Source organism: Eumetopias jubatus, unplaced genomic scaffold (genome assembly GCF_037043125.1).
Source record: "Eumetopias jubatus isolate StellerSeaLion01/CBP00866 unplaced genomic scaffold, mEumJub1_p1.0 scaffold_1, whole genome shotgun sequence".
In the NCBI taxonomy this organism is placed as follows: Eukaryota; Metazoa; Chordata; class Mammalia; order Carnivora; family Otariidae; genus Eumetopias; species Eumetopias jubatus.
The window spans coordinates 82,720,028-82,737,597 of NW_028274807.1; the positions used below are offsets into that span (position 1 = coordinate 82,720,028).

Consider the following 17,570-nt stretch of genomic DNA (forward strand, 5'->3'; position numbering starts at 1 on the left):
AAGTTCATTTTCTTGCAAATAGTAAAGATAACTACAACACCTGAGATGTAGGAATTCTGCTATGTAAAGTAATAATAATAAAAGCCAATAATTGTACAGCAACCACTATATTGCCAGCACTGCTAAGTGTCCTAACTCATTTAATCCTCTCAACAACTCCATGAGGCAGGTACTATTATTATGTATATTTTAGAGAAAAAGAAACAAAGAAAGAGTTAGGTTAAATAACTTACCCAGTCACAGAGCTAGCAAATGGTGAAATTAGAAATAAAAGAATTATTTTATCTTTGCTATGTGGTATTAAAGACTGCCCACTACTTATGGCAAATGTTGAATTATAAAGATGGATACAGAGAGATGTCACTTACCTATACAAGTTAATAAAAAACTTTTAGATCAGAAAGAATAGTAAGAATAAGGTATAAAAAAATTATGATATAAAATACATCAGCAGTCAGAGAGAAATAATATTTCAAAGATGATTAGAATAGACACAGACCTATCAGTCATGGAGGACTCTTTAGAATTTAGACAGAGATAAATAAAAGAAATTACTTTGATATTTAAAAATATACAGGGCGCCTGGGTGGCTCAGCGGGTTAAGCGTCTGCCTTTGGCTCAGGTCATGACCCCAGGGTCCTGGGATTGAGCCCCACATCAGGCTCCCTGTTTAGCAGGGAGCCTGTTTCTCCCTCTCCCTTTTTTTGCCCCCCCATCAAATAAATAAATAAAATATTAAAAAATAAATAAAAATATATATAAAATCAAGTTTTAACTCTTAACTTTAGTTATAGAGAGGGCACTATACACCATCATAAGAGCAGTTTCTTCTACAGTATGGAAATGAAAGGGCACAGAATATGACAAAGTAGATTTCATTGGTATAAAAATAGATAAAAGAATAGAGGCAATAAACATATTATGAAATACTTGCAGGCTTAAAAGTAAAAAGAGAGACTTAGATGAATTATAAATTTTAAAAAGTTATCATTTAAAGTTTCTTATAGAGAGAGCAAGTAGGAGTATATGCATAAACAGTGTGAGGTTCCAGAAAAACAATATTCTAACATGAAGAAAAGAGGAAGAGGGGAAAACTGGGATAGAAAAGGTCAAAGTAAAGAAAAAATGGGAAAAAAATGTATTCAAAGAAGCACTAAAAACAGGCTATGTTTTTAGGTTTTGAATAGGTGATACATAATTAAAGAAATGTGACATGAATTAATATTTAGCATAAATTACTAAAGTCTCTTAAATGCTAAAAATAAATGGATCAACTTCTGGTTAAAAATGGTAGGTTGAACAAATACAATTATCTCTGTTCCTCTTGAGACTTTACTAAAATAAGAGTAAAGGAATAAAAAAAGAACAAAAATAATGGTAGATGAGAACATGAAAAGGGAGATATGACAAGTTTGGAAGATGGAAAGGAGATGAATGAGTGGTAAGTGACTTAACAAAACTTAGAATATGAAACCTAAGCAATGGGGGAAACCCTTTCCCAAAAACTCGCAGGAAGTAGATGTACCAGCTACTACTGAATGTGAAAGCATAGGATGAGGCTGAAAATGAAGGTACCAGGGACAGTCTGAAACCTGAAATCTCCTGATAACTTGCAAACCTGAGACTGCCCTTCATCTATCTGAGTAATAGTTGGAAGGTTTATTCTTTAAGAAGGGACTGAACCAAAGGGAATCTGAGCCCCATGGAAAGCTGAAAACAGGTCTGAGACAGCTGAAAACAGAAGTGTTGACAGTATGCTAAAAACAGGGAGACTTCTACTGGATGGCTCTAACAATCACAAGCAGCAGAGATACTAACTGTAGTCATTCTCTCTGGGGAAACTGAGGAAAGACCAATACTGACACTAGGGAATATGTCAAAAAAACAACTGGATGGCAAGGCTTTTCTAGAGAAAATTTTTAAGCTTGTAAGGAAAACCAAAGATTAGCATTCATTTGAGGATCACCCCTTAAAAGAAAGGTAGAGTCTAAAACAAATTACAGTCAGTTCTGCTATAACACTGTCTTGAAAACATGAATCTATAACAATGTAACTCATATATGAGAAAACAATTTGAGCATAATGTGGGCTTTGCATTTGGTTATGCACAATTTCCTCTGTGAGAAATCCCAGCAAACTACACACAAGGAACACATGAAATGTACACGTCTCAAACAGCTACCAGCCACCTCAGGTCACCATAGGTGTTAAAAGCCACAGCCATCCACTTCTATTTTCAGATAACCTTCCTTTCAATACTTCACAATGACACACAGGTTGCAACACTTCTCTGATGGTCACTTCCACAATTAACCTTCTGGTCTTTTTCAAGACAAAATGCCACATATATTATAGTATTTATGTACTTCTTTTTTTTTTAAGATTTATTTATTTGAGAGAGGGTGAGCGCATGCAGGTGCACACGTGAATGGGGAGGGTGGGGCAGAGAGAGGGAAAGACAGAATCCTCAAGCAGACTCACCACCAGTGTGGAGCCCCACGTGGATCCCAGGACCCTGAGATCATTACCTGAACAGAAATCAAGAGTCGGAGAACCAACTGACCGAGCCACCCAGGTACCCCAGTATTTATGTAATTCTTAACAATTTATTTTAAAGGTGTTACTAACGAAATTTTTGTTGCACTCCCAATCCCATTAGCCCTGTGGTTTTTACTTTCTTTACATAGAAGAGTAATTTTTAGGATTGCTTTTTCACATTATAGCAGAACTAACTGTATTGAAAAAGGAACTACGAGCAAACAGAAAATGCAGGGAACAGAAGACTTTAAATAACCATCATTAATATCCTCAGAGAACTAAAAGAATAGATCATATTCAAGAAAAGGAGTAAGATGCAATTAAAAGAAGACTATTCAGATATAATGGAATATCAGAAACTAAAAATAGGGGTGCCTGGGTGGCTCAGTTGGTTAAGCAGCTGCCTTCAGCTCAGGTCATGATCCTGGAGTCCCGGGATCAAGACCCACATTGGGCTCCCTGCTCAGCTTCTCCCTCTGACCCTCCCCCCTCTTGTGCTCTCTCTCTCTCTCTCTCTCTCACTTTCTCTCTCTCAAGTAAATGAATAAAATCTTAAAAAAAAAGAAATTAAAAGTATTATAACAGAAATAAAAGAAACCAAAAGTTAGGTAGAAAGATAAAGTTGACAAATTCTCCCAGAATTATAAACAAGTAAATGAAAATTGAAAGTCAAAGAATCAGAGAATCAAGATAAATGGTCTGAGATATCCAAATACTAACTTAAATAAAAAGACATATTATCAAAGAAATAATGTAAGAAAAATTCCTAGAATCGAAGTACACGTTTTTAGACTGAAATCGCTCACAGAGCTCATTGTCCAATGAAAGGAAAAAAAAAACTCACACCTAGGTATATCATCATGAAATTTCAGAATTATCACATAAAGTAAAGATCTTAAACACTTCCAGAGATAAAATAATAGACCGCACATAAAGAACTGGGAATCAGAATGGCACTGGATTTCTCAACAGCAACACTGGAAGCTAGAAAAAAATGGAGAAATGCTCTTAAAATTTGGAGGAAAACTAATTTCCAACCTGGGATGCATTATACAGCTAAATTATTAATCAAGTACAAAAAAGGAATAAAGAAAAAAAACGGGAATAAAGATATTTTCAGCCATGCAAAGCCTCAAAATATTTTCCTCTCATGCATCCTTTTCCAGGAAGTTATTAGAAGATGTGTTCTACCAAAATAAGAGAATAAGCCCTCGGTGGGCTGACACAGGATCCAGGAGATCCAAAACAGGAGAGAGGCAAAGGAATTTCCAGGGTGATAGTAAAGGGAAGTCCTTGGGTGACAGCCGAGAAGCAGGCCCAGACATAAGCCCATACTGAAGAAGACAGAAGTCTCCAAAAAAGCTGCCACCAAAAGAAGAGAAAGAGAGAAAGAGAAAGGAAATCCTAAATTACCTGATGTGTTTCAATATGTAGAGAGATGTTTCATATATTCATCAGAAACTTTGAGCAATTAAGCATGAAAAAACAGAGCAATTAATTCTAGGGAAAATTATAAAAAAGAAAATGTAATTATAGTATCATAGGGCACACTTAAAGAACTTGAAATTAGTAAGCAATACTAAAAGAGTCAAAATAATGTCAATAAATAAATATTTATTAAATCTCTAATTGTGATATAAAAATATTAGGGGGTTATGGGGAGGCAAAGTGAGTATATATCTGGGTATGTATATATATATAAAACAGTAGCATAAGATTATATCCCATAATAAATGTCTAAAATTTAAAAATCAAGAAAGAATACTATATAGTGCTAACTAATGGAAGAAACGATTTCAGGTTTAAAAATGGGAAACAAGGGCGCCTGGGTAGCTCAGTCAGTTAAGCGTCTGCCTTCGGCTCAGGTCACGATCCCAGGGTTCTGGGATCGAGCCCCATATCTGGCTCCTTCTCAGTGGGGAGCCTGCTTCTCCTCTCCCTCTCCCCTTCCCCCCTGCTCGTTCTCTCTCTCTCTCTCAAATAATCTTTTTTTTTTAAAAGGGAAACAAGAGTTAGGTGTGGAGGAAAGTAGGGCTATTTTTTGGTATAAGCCTCATAACGTTTTTCTTTGTACATAGACTGTTTCAAGAAAAATAACAAATTAGAAAAACACAATAAAAAGATCCTTTTACCTGTCCAAGCTCTTCATTCAGATCAGAAGTATTGACTTGAGCTTTCTGACCTGATTCTTCATGATAGAGATCAAGATCCCAGCCAATAAAAAATGACCCAAGAAATTTCTGCATTTCGACTGTCACATATAATGAAATTGGAATGATGAAATTGTAGAGTACCAAAAAAGCAAGGAAGTCTGAAATGAATCTCAGAATCTAGGGAGAAAAATGATTGTTTGATAAGAGAAAACATATGAGAATTTCCTTAGTAATACTGAAGAACATTATCAGAAAGTTTCAAGTCTAAACAGACCATCAACTATATTCTGAAGCAAAAGTCTCATGAATTGAAATTCATTTTTTGAATTGTTTCTTTAATACATTTCTTTTATTTTATTGTTCATTAGAATCTTGAACAAAGTAAAAGAAGAAAAGGTTAAATTTGAACTACTTGTTACTTTTCAGAAGCTACCAAAAAGCCTGGTGTGACTGAAACAACCTCAAGAAAAAAAAAATTATAATTGTAACCCCTGGAGTATACTTACCATTCCATTTCCACCCTTTGAAATCACAGGTAACTACAAATTTACTGCAACTTAAAAAAAATATTTCAAGAACTGCTAGACCAGAACTGCTGGCAATGAAAACACTTAGATTATATAGTAATAGCTTACTTCAATAGCATAGCAGTGTCATATTTTAATGTATATTCTGTGAAAGGTAAAATACCTAATTATGAATAATAGGGAAAATATGTTCTGTGATCTGCTTTGTGGTTTCTTGAGATCCACATCTGTCTTCCAATACTTGTATTTTAATCTAATGTGCAATCTGGGGAATAATTATTTACCAAAATTGCAGGTTAAATTTTCCTGGTAGTCCATATTTATTCAGTTTAAAACTTAATATGACATATTTTGTGTTATTACTTCATACCATCAATAGACTGACAGACTCCTTGAATTATTCTGACAGAACTGAAAATCAACTTACTTTTTTCATTCACTTTATAACATACAGTAAATGGAATAAAAAACTGAATTTGTAGTTTTGAAGGGGAATGCCATTATAGATGATTTAAATTTTTGTGATCTCTTGTAACTATTCAAGTCATGCCATATGGAATACAATTGCTTATGCCCTAAAATGCAAAAAGCATACCAGTATAAACATGCTGGTCACTCTTCACTTACAGTGTCTTTTTGTCACCCTTCAGCAGTAATGGTTTTAGATTATAGTGGTCACTCCTATCAGAAGTCACTATCGAATCAGTAACTGCCAAAGAATAAAGTTTCCTTTACAGCAGAGTCAAGAACACCATAAAATACCTTACTACTATTTCTTTGATGTTCTGTTTTTTGGTTATACCAAGGTTCATCCCATTTTTCTTCAGCTTGCCATGTATATTTCAAGATAGTACTGATGATGGCTTCAGAAATAAGGATTATTAGATAAATTATCAAAAATGTATTCATTGACCTGAAATAAGGAAAAAAAGAATATAAAACATGTCAATTATGTGTTACTATATTCATCTGCCTGGAAATTTTATACTGGTATTAAGAGATAAAAATATATAAGATATCATGGTAGCTATTTAAAGGAAACAGTCTTATCCAAATGGCCAACAGACACATAAAAAAGTGCTCAACATCGGTTGGCATCAGGGAAATCCAAATCAAAACCTCAATGAGATACCACTTCACACCAGTCAGAATGGCTAAAATTAACAAGTCAGGAAACAACAAATGTTGGCAGGGATGCGGAGAAAGGGGAACCCTCCTACGCTGTTGGTGGGAATGCAAGCTGGTGCAGCCACTCTGGAAACAGTATGGAGGTTCCTCAAAAAGTTGAAGATAGAGATACCATATGACCCAGCAATTGCACTACTGGGTATTTACCCCAAAGATACAAATGTAGTGATCCGAAGGGGTACGTGCACCTCGATGTTTATAGCAGCAATGTCCACAATAGCCAAACTATGGAAAGAGCCAAGATATCCATCAACAGATGAATGGATAAAGAAGATGTGGTATATATACACAATGGAATACTATGCAGCCATATAAAGGAATGAAATCTTGCCATTTGCAACGACGTGGATGGAACAGGACAGTATTATGCTGAGCGAAATAAGTCAATCAGAGAAAGACATGTATCATATGATCTCACTGATATGAGGAATTCTTAATCTCAGGAAACAAACTGAGGGTTGCTGGAGTGGTGGGGGTCGGAGGGATGGGTGGCTGGGTGATAGACATTGGGGAGGGTATGTGTTATGGTGAGTGCTGTGAATTGTGTAAGACTGTTGAATCACAGACCTGTACCTCTGAAACAAATAATACATTATATGTTAAAAAAAAGAAGAAGATAGTAGGAAAGGTAAAATGAAGGGGGGGAAATCGGAGGGGGAGATGAACCATGAGAGATGATGGACTCTGAAAAACAAACTGAGAGTTCTAGAGGGGAGGGGGGTGGGGGGATTGGTTAGCCTGGTGATGGGTATTAAAGAGGGCATGTACTGAATGGAGCACTGGGTGTTATACGCAAACAATTAATCATGGAACATTACAATAAAACTAATGATGTAATGTATGGTGATTAACATAATACAATTTAAAAAAAATAAAGGAAACAGTCTTCATATTTTAAGAAATGACCATTCAACAGAATCTATTTACCAGTGATAAAATAACCAATACATAGGATTATAAGCCTATTTGAATTAGTTGTATTACTGTTCAAAATGCTTCCAGTAAATGACAGCTTTGGCCAGTTATTCTTGCCATAATTATTCTAAAATTTTTTTACACTTTCAGGTAATTTTAAGTGTAAATATAACTAACATTTGTGTAGTATTAAGACTTTACAAAACTTTGTTACATCCACTAAGTTGTCTAATCTTTGTAAAACCTCTGTGAGATCACATCCTTTTTAATGATGAAGATCAAAGCCCAGAAATCATTCTATAAGTTTACCAAAATCACACAAGTCAGGAATTAACTTTAGAATCCCTGTTCTTTTCACCAGGCAAGCTTGGTATTATAGTATTTCGCTAGGCAAGGTGAACATTACATCTCTGATTCTTTCATCAGCGTTTTGTAATTTTCAGCACACAGATCCTGTATGTATTTTGTTAGATATACAATTAGGTATTTCCCTTTTTGAGAATGATTGCAAACGGTACTGTTTTTCTTTTTTTTAATGTTTTATTTATTGCAAATGGTATTGTTTTTAATCTCAGTTTCTGTCCTTGGTGTTTTTCTTTTTCTTTTTCTTTTTTTAAAGATTTATTTATTTATTTTAGAGAGCAAGCAGGAGCAGCAGGAGGGGCAAAGGGAGAGAATCCTCAAGCAGACTCCTAGCTGACTGCAGAGACTGCCGTGGAGCTTGATCCCAGAACCCTGAGATCATGACCTGAGCTGAAATCAAGAGTCAGATGCTTAACCAACTGAGCCATCCAGACACCCCTGGTGTTTCTAATGTAAGTATTTAGTTCTGTGATAGTTAATCTTATGCGTCAAGGTAACTGGGTTAAGCAATGCCCAGACAGCTGGTAAAATATTATTTTTGGGTGTGTCTTTGAGGGTGTTTCTGAAAGAGAATAGTATTTGATTCAACAGACTTAGTAGAGAGACATGCCCTCACCAATGTAGGTGGGTATCATCACTGAGGACCCAAATGAAATAAAAAAGACCATTTTTTTCTCTTTTCTTGAGCTGGGACATCAGAGCTCCAGGTTTTTTCTCAGGCCTTTGGATGCTGACTGCATTATGCCATCAGCTTTCCTGGTTCTCCAGCTTGCAGATGGCAGACTATGGGACTTCGTGGTCTCTACAACCACGTGAGCCAACTCCTATAATAAATCTCCTCTTATATATGGCCATATATATCCTACTGGTTCTGTTTCTCTGGAAAACCCTAACACAAGTGCTATAAATTTCCTTCTCAGCAGTGCTTTAGCTTCATCCTATAAAATTTGATACTGTATTTTCATTAACTTCCGGATATTTTAAAAAATGTTCTTTTGAGATTTCCTCTTTGACCCATTGATTATTTAGAATTAAGAGTTCCAGCTGCTCCATATCCTTGCCAATACTTGGAACTTTTAAGCTTTTTAATTTTTGCCATTCCATTGAGTATATATTGGTAGGCATCTCTTTGTAGTTTTAATTTGTATCTCTCTCATGACTAATGATGTTGTACACTTTTTTGTATGTCTATTTGCCATCTGGGTATTTTCTATGTGAAAATTTCTCTGCTCCAGTCTTATAGCCATTTTTTCATTGCATTTTTTTTTTATTATAGACATATGAGCTCATTGTATATTCTGGATACAAGTTCTTTGTCAGATATATGTTTTATGAATATAGTCTCTCAGTTTGTGGCTTCCCTGTTCATTTCCTTAATTGTGAAGTGTGAGAAGTTTTTAATTTTGAGGAAGAACAGTTAACCAATTTTTTCTTTTGTGGTTATTGGTTTTGTGTCCTAGGAAATATTTACGTATCCCCAGGTTGTTAAGATTTCTTCCTAAGTTTTCTTCTAAAAGTTTTATAGTTTTAGCCTTTACACTTAGGTATATGACCCATCTTCAAAAAATTTTTAATGTATGATATGAGGTAGGAATTGAGGTTTATTATTTTTCCCCCCATGGATATCCAATTATTGTTACATCATTTATTGAAAAGACATTCATTTTCTTCATTGAATTTACTTAATGCTTTGGCTGAAAATCAATTGGCCATATATAAATGGATCTATTTCTCAACTCCACTGAAACATCTTTTTTGCTAATACTGTACTACATTTACTGTACCGTTATATTGTCTTAAAGTCAGATAATATAACTTCTCCAGCTTTCTTAAGAGACTTTCTTTATTCATTCTACATATGCATTTGGGCTATTACATTTCAATATGCACTTTATTTATTTATTTAAAGATTTTATTTATTTTAGAGAGAGGGAGAGAGACAGCACAAGTGGGAGAGGGAGAATCTCAAGCACATTCTGTGCCAACCATGGAGCCTGAGGCAGGACTTGATCCCACGACCCCGAGACCATGACCCAAGCAAAAATCAAGTCAGATGTCTAACTGACTAAGCCGCCCAGGCACCCTGGATATGTATTTTGGAATCATCTTGTCAATTACTACAAAAAAGCTTGCTGGGATTTTAATTAGTACTGAAAGAATCTTCACATCAACTACAGTTTAACAGTGCTGAGCCTGCCAATCTATTAATGTGATTTCTCCATTAAATAAACATCTCTCACCATGTTTTGTAGTTTTGACCTTGCTAAAACTCACTTATTAATCCTAATAGTTTTGTTGTTGAATGTGTACAACTGTCTACGTGAAAAATCATGTGTCCTCTGGTAAGGACAATTTTCCAGTACTTATGCCTTTTATTTCTTTGTCTTGTGGCACTGAAAAAGGCTTCTAGGATAATGTTTAAAAGAAGTGGTGAAAATGCATGCATGTTCTGGAGATGAGTCCTTACAAAATATGTGCTTTGTAAATATTTTTCCTAATCTGTGGCTTCTCTTTTCATTTTCTTTTTTTAGCAGTTCTTTTGGAAATGTAGAAGTTTTATTATTTTTTTAAACAGTGACATAGTGTTATATTAGCTTCAGGTGTGCTGAAGTTTTAATTTTGATGAAGTTTAGTTTATCAAGTTTTGGTTTTGTTTTTGATTCCTTTTTTGTATGCTTCCTATCTAAGAAATCTTTCCTTAACCCAAGGTCACAAATATTTTCTCCCACATTTTATAGATTAAGTTTTTATGTTTAGGTCTTATATTTTGAGCTAGTTTTTTGTTCGTTTTTAAAGATTTATTTATTTATTTGAGAGAGAATGAGAGAGAGAGAGAGAGAAGCAGTGGGGAGAGGGAGAGAGTCTCAAGGAGGCTCCGCAATCAGCATGCGGTGCTCCATCTCACAACTCTGACATCATGACCTGAACTGAAACCAAGATGCAAACACTTAACTGAATGAGCCACCCAGGTGCCCCCGAGTTGGTTTTTGCATATGGTGGGAAGTAAGGGTTAAAGTTTGGTTTCTGGCATATGGACATCCAATTGTTCCAGCACTATGTGTTGAAAAGACTATCCTTTGGTGTGGACCATTTTTTTTTTTTTTAAATAAAATCTCTGATAGATAATAGGGCTATCTAGATTTTCTGTTTCATCCTGTATCAACTGTTGTAAGTTGTATTTTCAAAGAATTTATCCATTTCATCTAAGTTGAAAAATGTAGTTACATAAAGTTGCTCACAATATTTCTTTACCTGTGGATAAAGTGACCACAGTAGATAGGATCCATACTGATATCCTCTCTTTCATCCCTGATGTTGGTAATTTTGTAGTTTTCTCTCCTACCACTTCTTTTTCCCCTTAATCCCTTAATCTAGGTAGAGATTTACCAATTTTGTTAATATTTCCAAAGAACCAAGTTTTGGCTTTGTTAATTTTGTCTATTATTTGTTTACTATTCTATTGGTTTCAGCTCACATCTTTAATATTTGTTCTCTCTTCTCTGATTGGGTCAAATCGCTCCTCTTTCTCTAGCTTCATAAGGCAGAAACTTAGATGACTGATTTGAAGCTTTTCTTCCATATATATATATATATATATATATATATATATATTTATAGCTAAAATTTCTCTCCAACTTAGGCTTTGCCTTGAGTCCACAAATTTTGATTTGTTGGATTTAAATTACCACTCTATTTTTTCTCAAATTTTAGAGATTTTCAATTATTATTTTTTCAAATAGTTTTATTCTGCCCCTTTTACTCTCTCCTCTTTTGGACTCAATTAGATAGATAGCTTAGTATTGTCTCACATGGCTCTGAAACTCTGTTCATTTTTCTTCAATCATTTTTCTCCCTGGTCTGCAGAATGAATAATTTCTATTGCTTTTTTAAATTCACCGACAATTTCTTCTGCCTTCTTCTATCTGATGTTGGGCCCACCTAATGGCACTTACATTTCAGCAATTATATTTTCAGTGCAAGAATATCCACTGAATTTTTTTTTATAGTTCCATTTCTTCCCCCAAGTTTTTTATTTAAATTCTAGTTAGTTAACATACAGTGCAACACTAGCTTCAGGAGTAGAATTTAGTGATTCATCACCCACATATAACACCCAGTGCTCACCACAAGTGCCCTTCTTAATTGCCATCACCTATTTAACCCATCCCCTGCCCACCTCCCCTCTGGTAACCATCAGTTTGTTCTCTATACTTAAGAGTCTGTTTCTTGCTTTGCCTCTTGCCCACCCCCCCGCCCCACCCTCCGTGTTCATTTGTTTTGTTTCTTAAATTCCACATATGAATGAAATCATATGGTATTTATCTTTCTCTTATTTCGCTTAGCATATTACTCTCTAGCTCCATCCCCATTGTTGAAAATGGCAAGATTTCATTCTTTTTTATGGCTGAGTAATATTCAATTGTGTATATATACCACTTCTTCTTTATCCATCCATCAGTTGATGGACATTTGGGCTCTTCCCATAATCTGGCCTATTGTTGATAATGCTACTATAAACATCAAGGTGTATGTATCCCTTCAAATCAGTAATTTTATATCCTTTGGGTAAATACCTAGTAGTGCAATTGCTAGATCATAGGGCAGTTCTATTTTTAACTTTTTGAGGAAACTCCATACTGTTTTCTGTAGTTTCCATTTCATTGCTGATATTTTACATGTTTATTCACATCTTCCTTTAGTCCCTTGAAAATACTTACAATATCTGCTCTATAGAACTTACCTGCCAACTGCAAGATATAGAACATTATGGTGACAGTTTCTATCAAATGCTTTTTCTCTTAAATAAAAGTCACATTTTCTTTACAGGTCTACTTATTTTTGATTACATTATTGGATTTTATAAATAATTGGTTGTACAGATTCTGTACTCTTTTATGTTCCTCAGAAGAGTGCTGATTTTCATTTTCGCAGAAGTTAAGTTGGCTAGGCTCAAATATCAAAGTCTATCTCCACTGCAACAGGCAACAGCAAAATTCTCTGTTCTGTTCTTTCAGCTTCCTGATACTGTTCTTCTGTCAAGCCCACTGGGGTCTCCTATGCACATGTATAGTTCTAACAGTCAGCCAAAGATTTGGGTATAATTTATGTGCAGGTTTTGGAGTTTATTCCCTTCTGTGGCTCCCTCCCTTACCTGGTTTTCCTCTGTCTAGCTGTTCTTCCAGCTTTAAACCTCCTCTAGCACTTAAATCTTGTAAAGATCAGGCTCTCTGATGCCCTATGCAGCACATGAATTGGGGAATGCCTTCAGGCAAAAATCTGCACTCTTAAATCTTTCCCCTTGCTTCTGCCACCTTTCAGGAGTAGACTCTGCCATTTTCTGTCTCTTTTGTGTCACTCTCTTGTATTTTCAAATACGTGTTTATGTAAAAAAAATTTTGTCCAGATTTTATAATTGCTATCTGCAGGAGGGTTAGTCTTACCAAGTGATTCTGATATTATCCAGTAGTATTTATTTGAAAGTCATAAGGTAACACCTACTATAGGCCAAACATTGTGCAAAATGCTACATGTATACATCTCTATTCTCAAGGATACCATCTTTTGTTTGACTGACATATATTTTTATAAATCTAGTATTTTAAACATATATGAATAATACATATTCATGTGTAAGTAAATGAAAATAGTTTTCTTACTTTTCTACTGCAGATCGTTTCTGTGACTTGCTCTTGTAATTTAATGCCATCTTAGTTTCCATTCCAGTGTAGATAGCGACTCCTGCAAAACAAAACAGTTCTTTAAAATAATCCACTGGCATATTCCAAAAGAGAGGTTTACTCACTAGCATGAAAGGAAATGTATTATTTGATTATTGTTACAATTTGCCTTTAAATCTTTTTGGAGTTTTTAAAAGGCTTTCCAAGTCCAATTTTGGGGAACTCCAGTCACTCAACCTGCTGGATGGGAAAGGCATGAGGGTTCTGTTTCTGAGTTATTATTAATATATCTGAATGAAAGAGATATTATTAGAGTTGAAACTGATGGAGGAAAAGGATTTGGAAAGGTAAAGATAGCAGGGAAGGCTATTATAAATAGAGTAAACACTGTTAACAAAGACAGAAATGGAAAAGCACCTTGAAAAATGGAATGCAGTCAGAATTTGAAAGGCCCTGAATGCCAGAAACTGGGGTCAAGACATCATTTTTTACCACTGGAGAGATAATATGGAAATCTGTCAGAGTAAATGAAGTAAACAAAAGGAAAACACTATTTTAAAAATGTGTGCCTATATGAATGACTGAGATAAGAATGACAGTAACAACGGTCTAAATTGGGGAGTGAATGAAATTAGTTAAGACCAGCTTTATAAAAAACTTTGGAGTTAGACCTTAGTTTGAGTGCTACCTCTGCCACTTATTAGTTCTGGGTCCTTGGGCAAGTTATTTAATCTAAGTCTCAATTTCCCCATCTTTAAATAGGAAAAAATCCCTCAGAATTGTTGTGAGATTTGTATGACAAAATAGCAAAATGCCTAGAAACAGAGAGATGATCAGTAAGTATTCACACCCATCTTTAAAGAGTGAAGTCTGAGAAGCAGTGTAGGATTCATCATGTTCTCTTTCTAAAGATTTGTCCTAGAATTTTCACCAGTATTCTTTAGAGGCAGGGATTATAACTCAGATTGGACAAAGCGCACTGAAATTACAGAAATGGGAGCAATCAGCCAGAATGATATGCAACAGACAGGTGGGGCTGAGGTGACAACAGCAGAACCCAGCTAAAGGCATTCAAATATACATTTTATTTTAAGAATGTGAAAGGTGTTCCTGCTAGAGAGATCTGTTAAAATACAGCATTGCATGAGAGGGTCTAAAAGCCCTGGAGATGTTCTCTGGCCTTGGCCATCAGAACATGATGATGGTTTTTGTTTTTTTTTTTAACTATAATATACATTACATCGTTTATCATTTTATTCATCTTAAAGTGTACAATTTGGTGGCCCTTAGTACAATCTCAATGTTGTACAACCCTCACTAACTTGACATTTTTATCACCCTCAAAGAAAAGCCTGTTCCCATTAAGCAATCATTTCTCATTCCCCTCCACTCCCCAGCCCTTGGGAACCACAGGTCTACTTTCTGTCTCTATAAACTTGCCTATTCTGGGTATTCCAAGTAAATGGAATCATACAATATATAGCTTTTTGTATCTGGCTTCTTTTACTCAGCATGTTTTCAATGTTTATCCATGTTATAGCATGCATTAGTACTTCATTTTTTATGGGTGAGTAATATTTCATTATACAGGCATCTTAAACTTTGTTTATCCATTCATTAGTTGATGGATATTTGGGCAGTTTCTACCCTTTGGCTATTGAAGAGTGCTGCTGTGAACATCCTGTATAAGTCTTTGAACACTTACTTTCAATTCTTTTGGTTATATATCTAGGAGTAGAACTGCTGGATCATACAATATGTAGAATTGCTGGGTCATACGACAATTCTAGGTTTAACTTACTGAGGAACTGCCACACTATTGTTCATAGTGGCTGTGACATTTTATACTCCCACAGCACTGTATGAGGATTCCAAATTCTCTACAACCTCACCAACACTTGCTGTTTTCTGCTTTTTAAAGGATATACATATCTTTATCAGAGAGCCTCATACTGAGAAATAAAATATAGCACAGTTAATAGGAAAGAAGAGAATGAAGAAGAGAACCTCGAAAGCTGTAAACATTCAGTGAATAACAGGCTGGGCAGTATATGAAAGGCCATTCCTAAAATGGGAGGAGCTAGCTGACAGCTAAAGGTTATCAGGACTTCCCAATTTGCCTAGAGTTGACTCAGAACATGTGAATTAATTTAGATCTCCAACACTAGAACACTATTTATTCATCCTTTTGATCCAGTCAGTATACATTCCAATAATACCTGCCATTAAATACCACCATTAAAATCAGAATTATCTTCTTAGCAGTGCTTCAGAAGTATCCACAAAAGAGCAAGGTTCTACTCTATTATTAAAAAATAGGGATTAACAACAAAAAAATACAATACAAAATTTTATTGACACAGTCTTTGCAAGAAAATTATTACAGACATTTGACTAAGTAAATTATCCAATCAAAAGACCACAAATGCTATGCTTTAAAAAATACTTTATATAGGGGCACCCGGGTGGCTCAGTCAGTTGAGTGTCCAACTCTTGTTTTCAGCTCAGGTCATGATTTCAGTGTTGTGAGATTGAGCCTGGTGTCAGGCTCTGTGTTGGACATGGAGCCTGCTTAAGATTCTCTCTCCCTCGCCCTCTGCCCACCCACCCCCACTTGTGTGTGTTCTCTCTCTTTCAAAAAGAAATACTTTATATAAAGCATGAACATGAATCTATAATTAAAAATTTTCAATATAGAGTGCCTGGGTGGCTCAGTTGGTTAAGCATCTGACTTTGGCTCAGGTCATGATCCCAGGGCCCTGGGATTGAGTCCCACATTGGGCTCCCTGCCCAGAGGGGAGTCTGCTTCTTCCTCTCCTCTGCTCCTCCCCCTGCAAGTGCTCACTCTCTCTCTCTCAAATAAATAAAATCTTAAAAAAAATTTTTTTTCAATATATACAAACCAAAAATTTCTTTTGTGTTTTTTAACCTGGCTCCACGAAGCAAGAGACTCTCCGGCCCCAGAGGTCTAGGGAGGAAAAAAAAAAAAAAGCATTGAATATATTAAAAATTAAATTAAATTCTAAAATGGCATCTACAGCAGAAAGTCCCTAAGCTACAGTTACAACACTGCTTCCATACAAAACCAAAATCTTGGTTACTATAAAGCTGTTTAGGTCAATTATGATGTTAGTGACCATAACAACAATTATCTGCTTTAGCATTTCAGGCACTTTAAGATCAGTGGCTCAGAAATAAGCCTACACCTATAAATAAACTTACAAAGCCATCAGTTTCAAGATTTTTAAACATAAAACACAACAAAAGATTAACCAATGATTTAAAAATGTTTAACATAATGAAATTTAAAAATTTTGTGCAAAATTAAAGTTTTTAAATGGAAAACAAAGAATTAAAATGCAATGTAAACATGAATTATATAATGATTTGTATATAAATGCATCAATTCTTCATAATTAAAATTACACTGGATAATAAAACATAACGTTACTTTCTCTAGGCAAGATCGACACTACAACTTGAGTAGTTGCATTGCGTACTCCTTGGAGCACGGGTCTTCTTGCTGTTTGAATTTCTCTCCATAAAGGAGATATAAAACAAGAAGGAATAACTAGAAAGGCAATTGTATTTTCTTAGTGATAGCAAAATGATAAGACTGTTATGGATAAGTAAAAAAGCCTTAGTTTTATTGATATTCCTTATGTTTTTCTGAAACATGCACATACAGTTACCCAAATCAAACAGAATCTGAACTAATTCTGAAGACATCTACAAATCCAAATGAACCAAGGAGGATCAGGTATTTGGGACATGGTTAACAAGTATGATTTTATTAGTCATATTTAGAGCACACTCCATGGATATTCCAAAATCAATTATTCAGGAAGCATAAAATAGCTTTTTCACTTGGTCTTGGTTCCAACAATGAACAGAAAAACTTTGAGCTCACGTTGATATATAAAATTGGGATATAATGATAGAAAGCTTTCAAATTAAAAGACAATTCATCAGTTCACTCAGGTTGCTTTAGCAAAAGAAAATGGGCTAACCTTTTTAACCATTTTAGGTGCTGGGTTAACATAACTGATCTTTTGCTTTACCAGCCACAATATCTTAATGAAATTCAGATTAGTATCCACATATATATTCCACTATATCACTCTAGAAATCAAAATAAAACCTAGTCATAGTTATTCAGCAGGGGGTCCTACACTTACAAAGACTTTGTTAAGGAGTTTACTGCATGT

The 17,570-nt window shown here is 35.1% G+C and overlaps 1 protein-coding gene across 1 annotated transcript in view; it reads right to left on the reverse strand.

Moving 5' to 3' along the window:
• The window catches only part of ATP11B (ATPase phospholipid transporting 11B (putative)), a 126,105-nt gene that overhangs the window by 63,459 nt on the left and 45,076 nt on the right, over positions 1-17,570 (reverse strand). Inside the window, exons 9-12 of the mRNA XM_028100836.2 lie at positions 16,266-16,330; positions 13,342-13,423; positions 5,981-6,131; positions 4,671-4,868 (exon numbers count right to left, since the gene is read on the reverse strand). Coding sequence (XP_027956637.1) covers positions 4,671-4,868; positions 5,981-6,131; positions 13,342-13,423; positions 16,266-16,330 — 496 coding nt within the window. The remainder of the gene's footprint in view (positions 1-4,670; positions 4,869-5,980; positions 6,132-13,341; positions 13,424-16,265; positions 16,331-17,570) is intronic.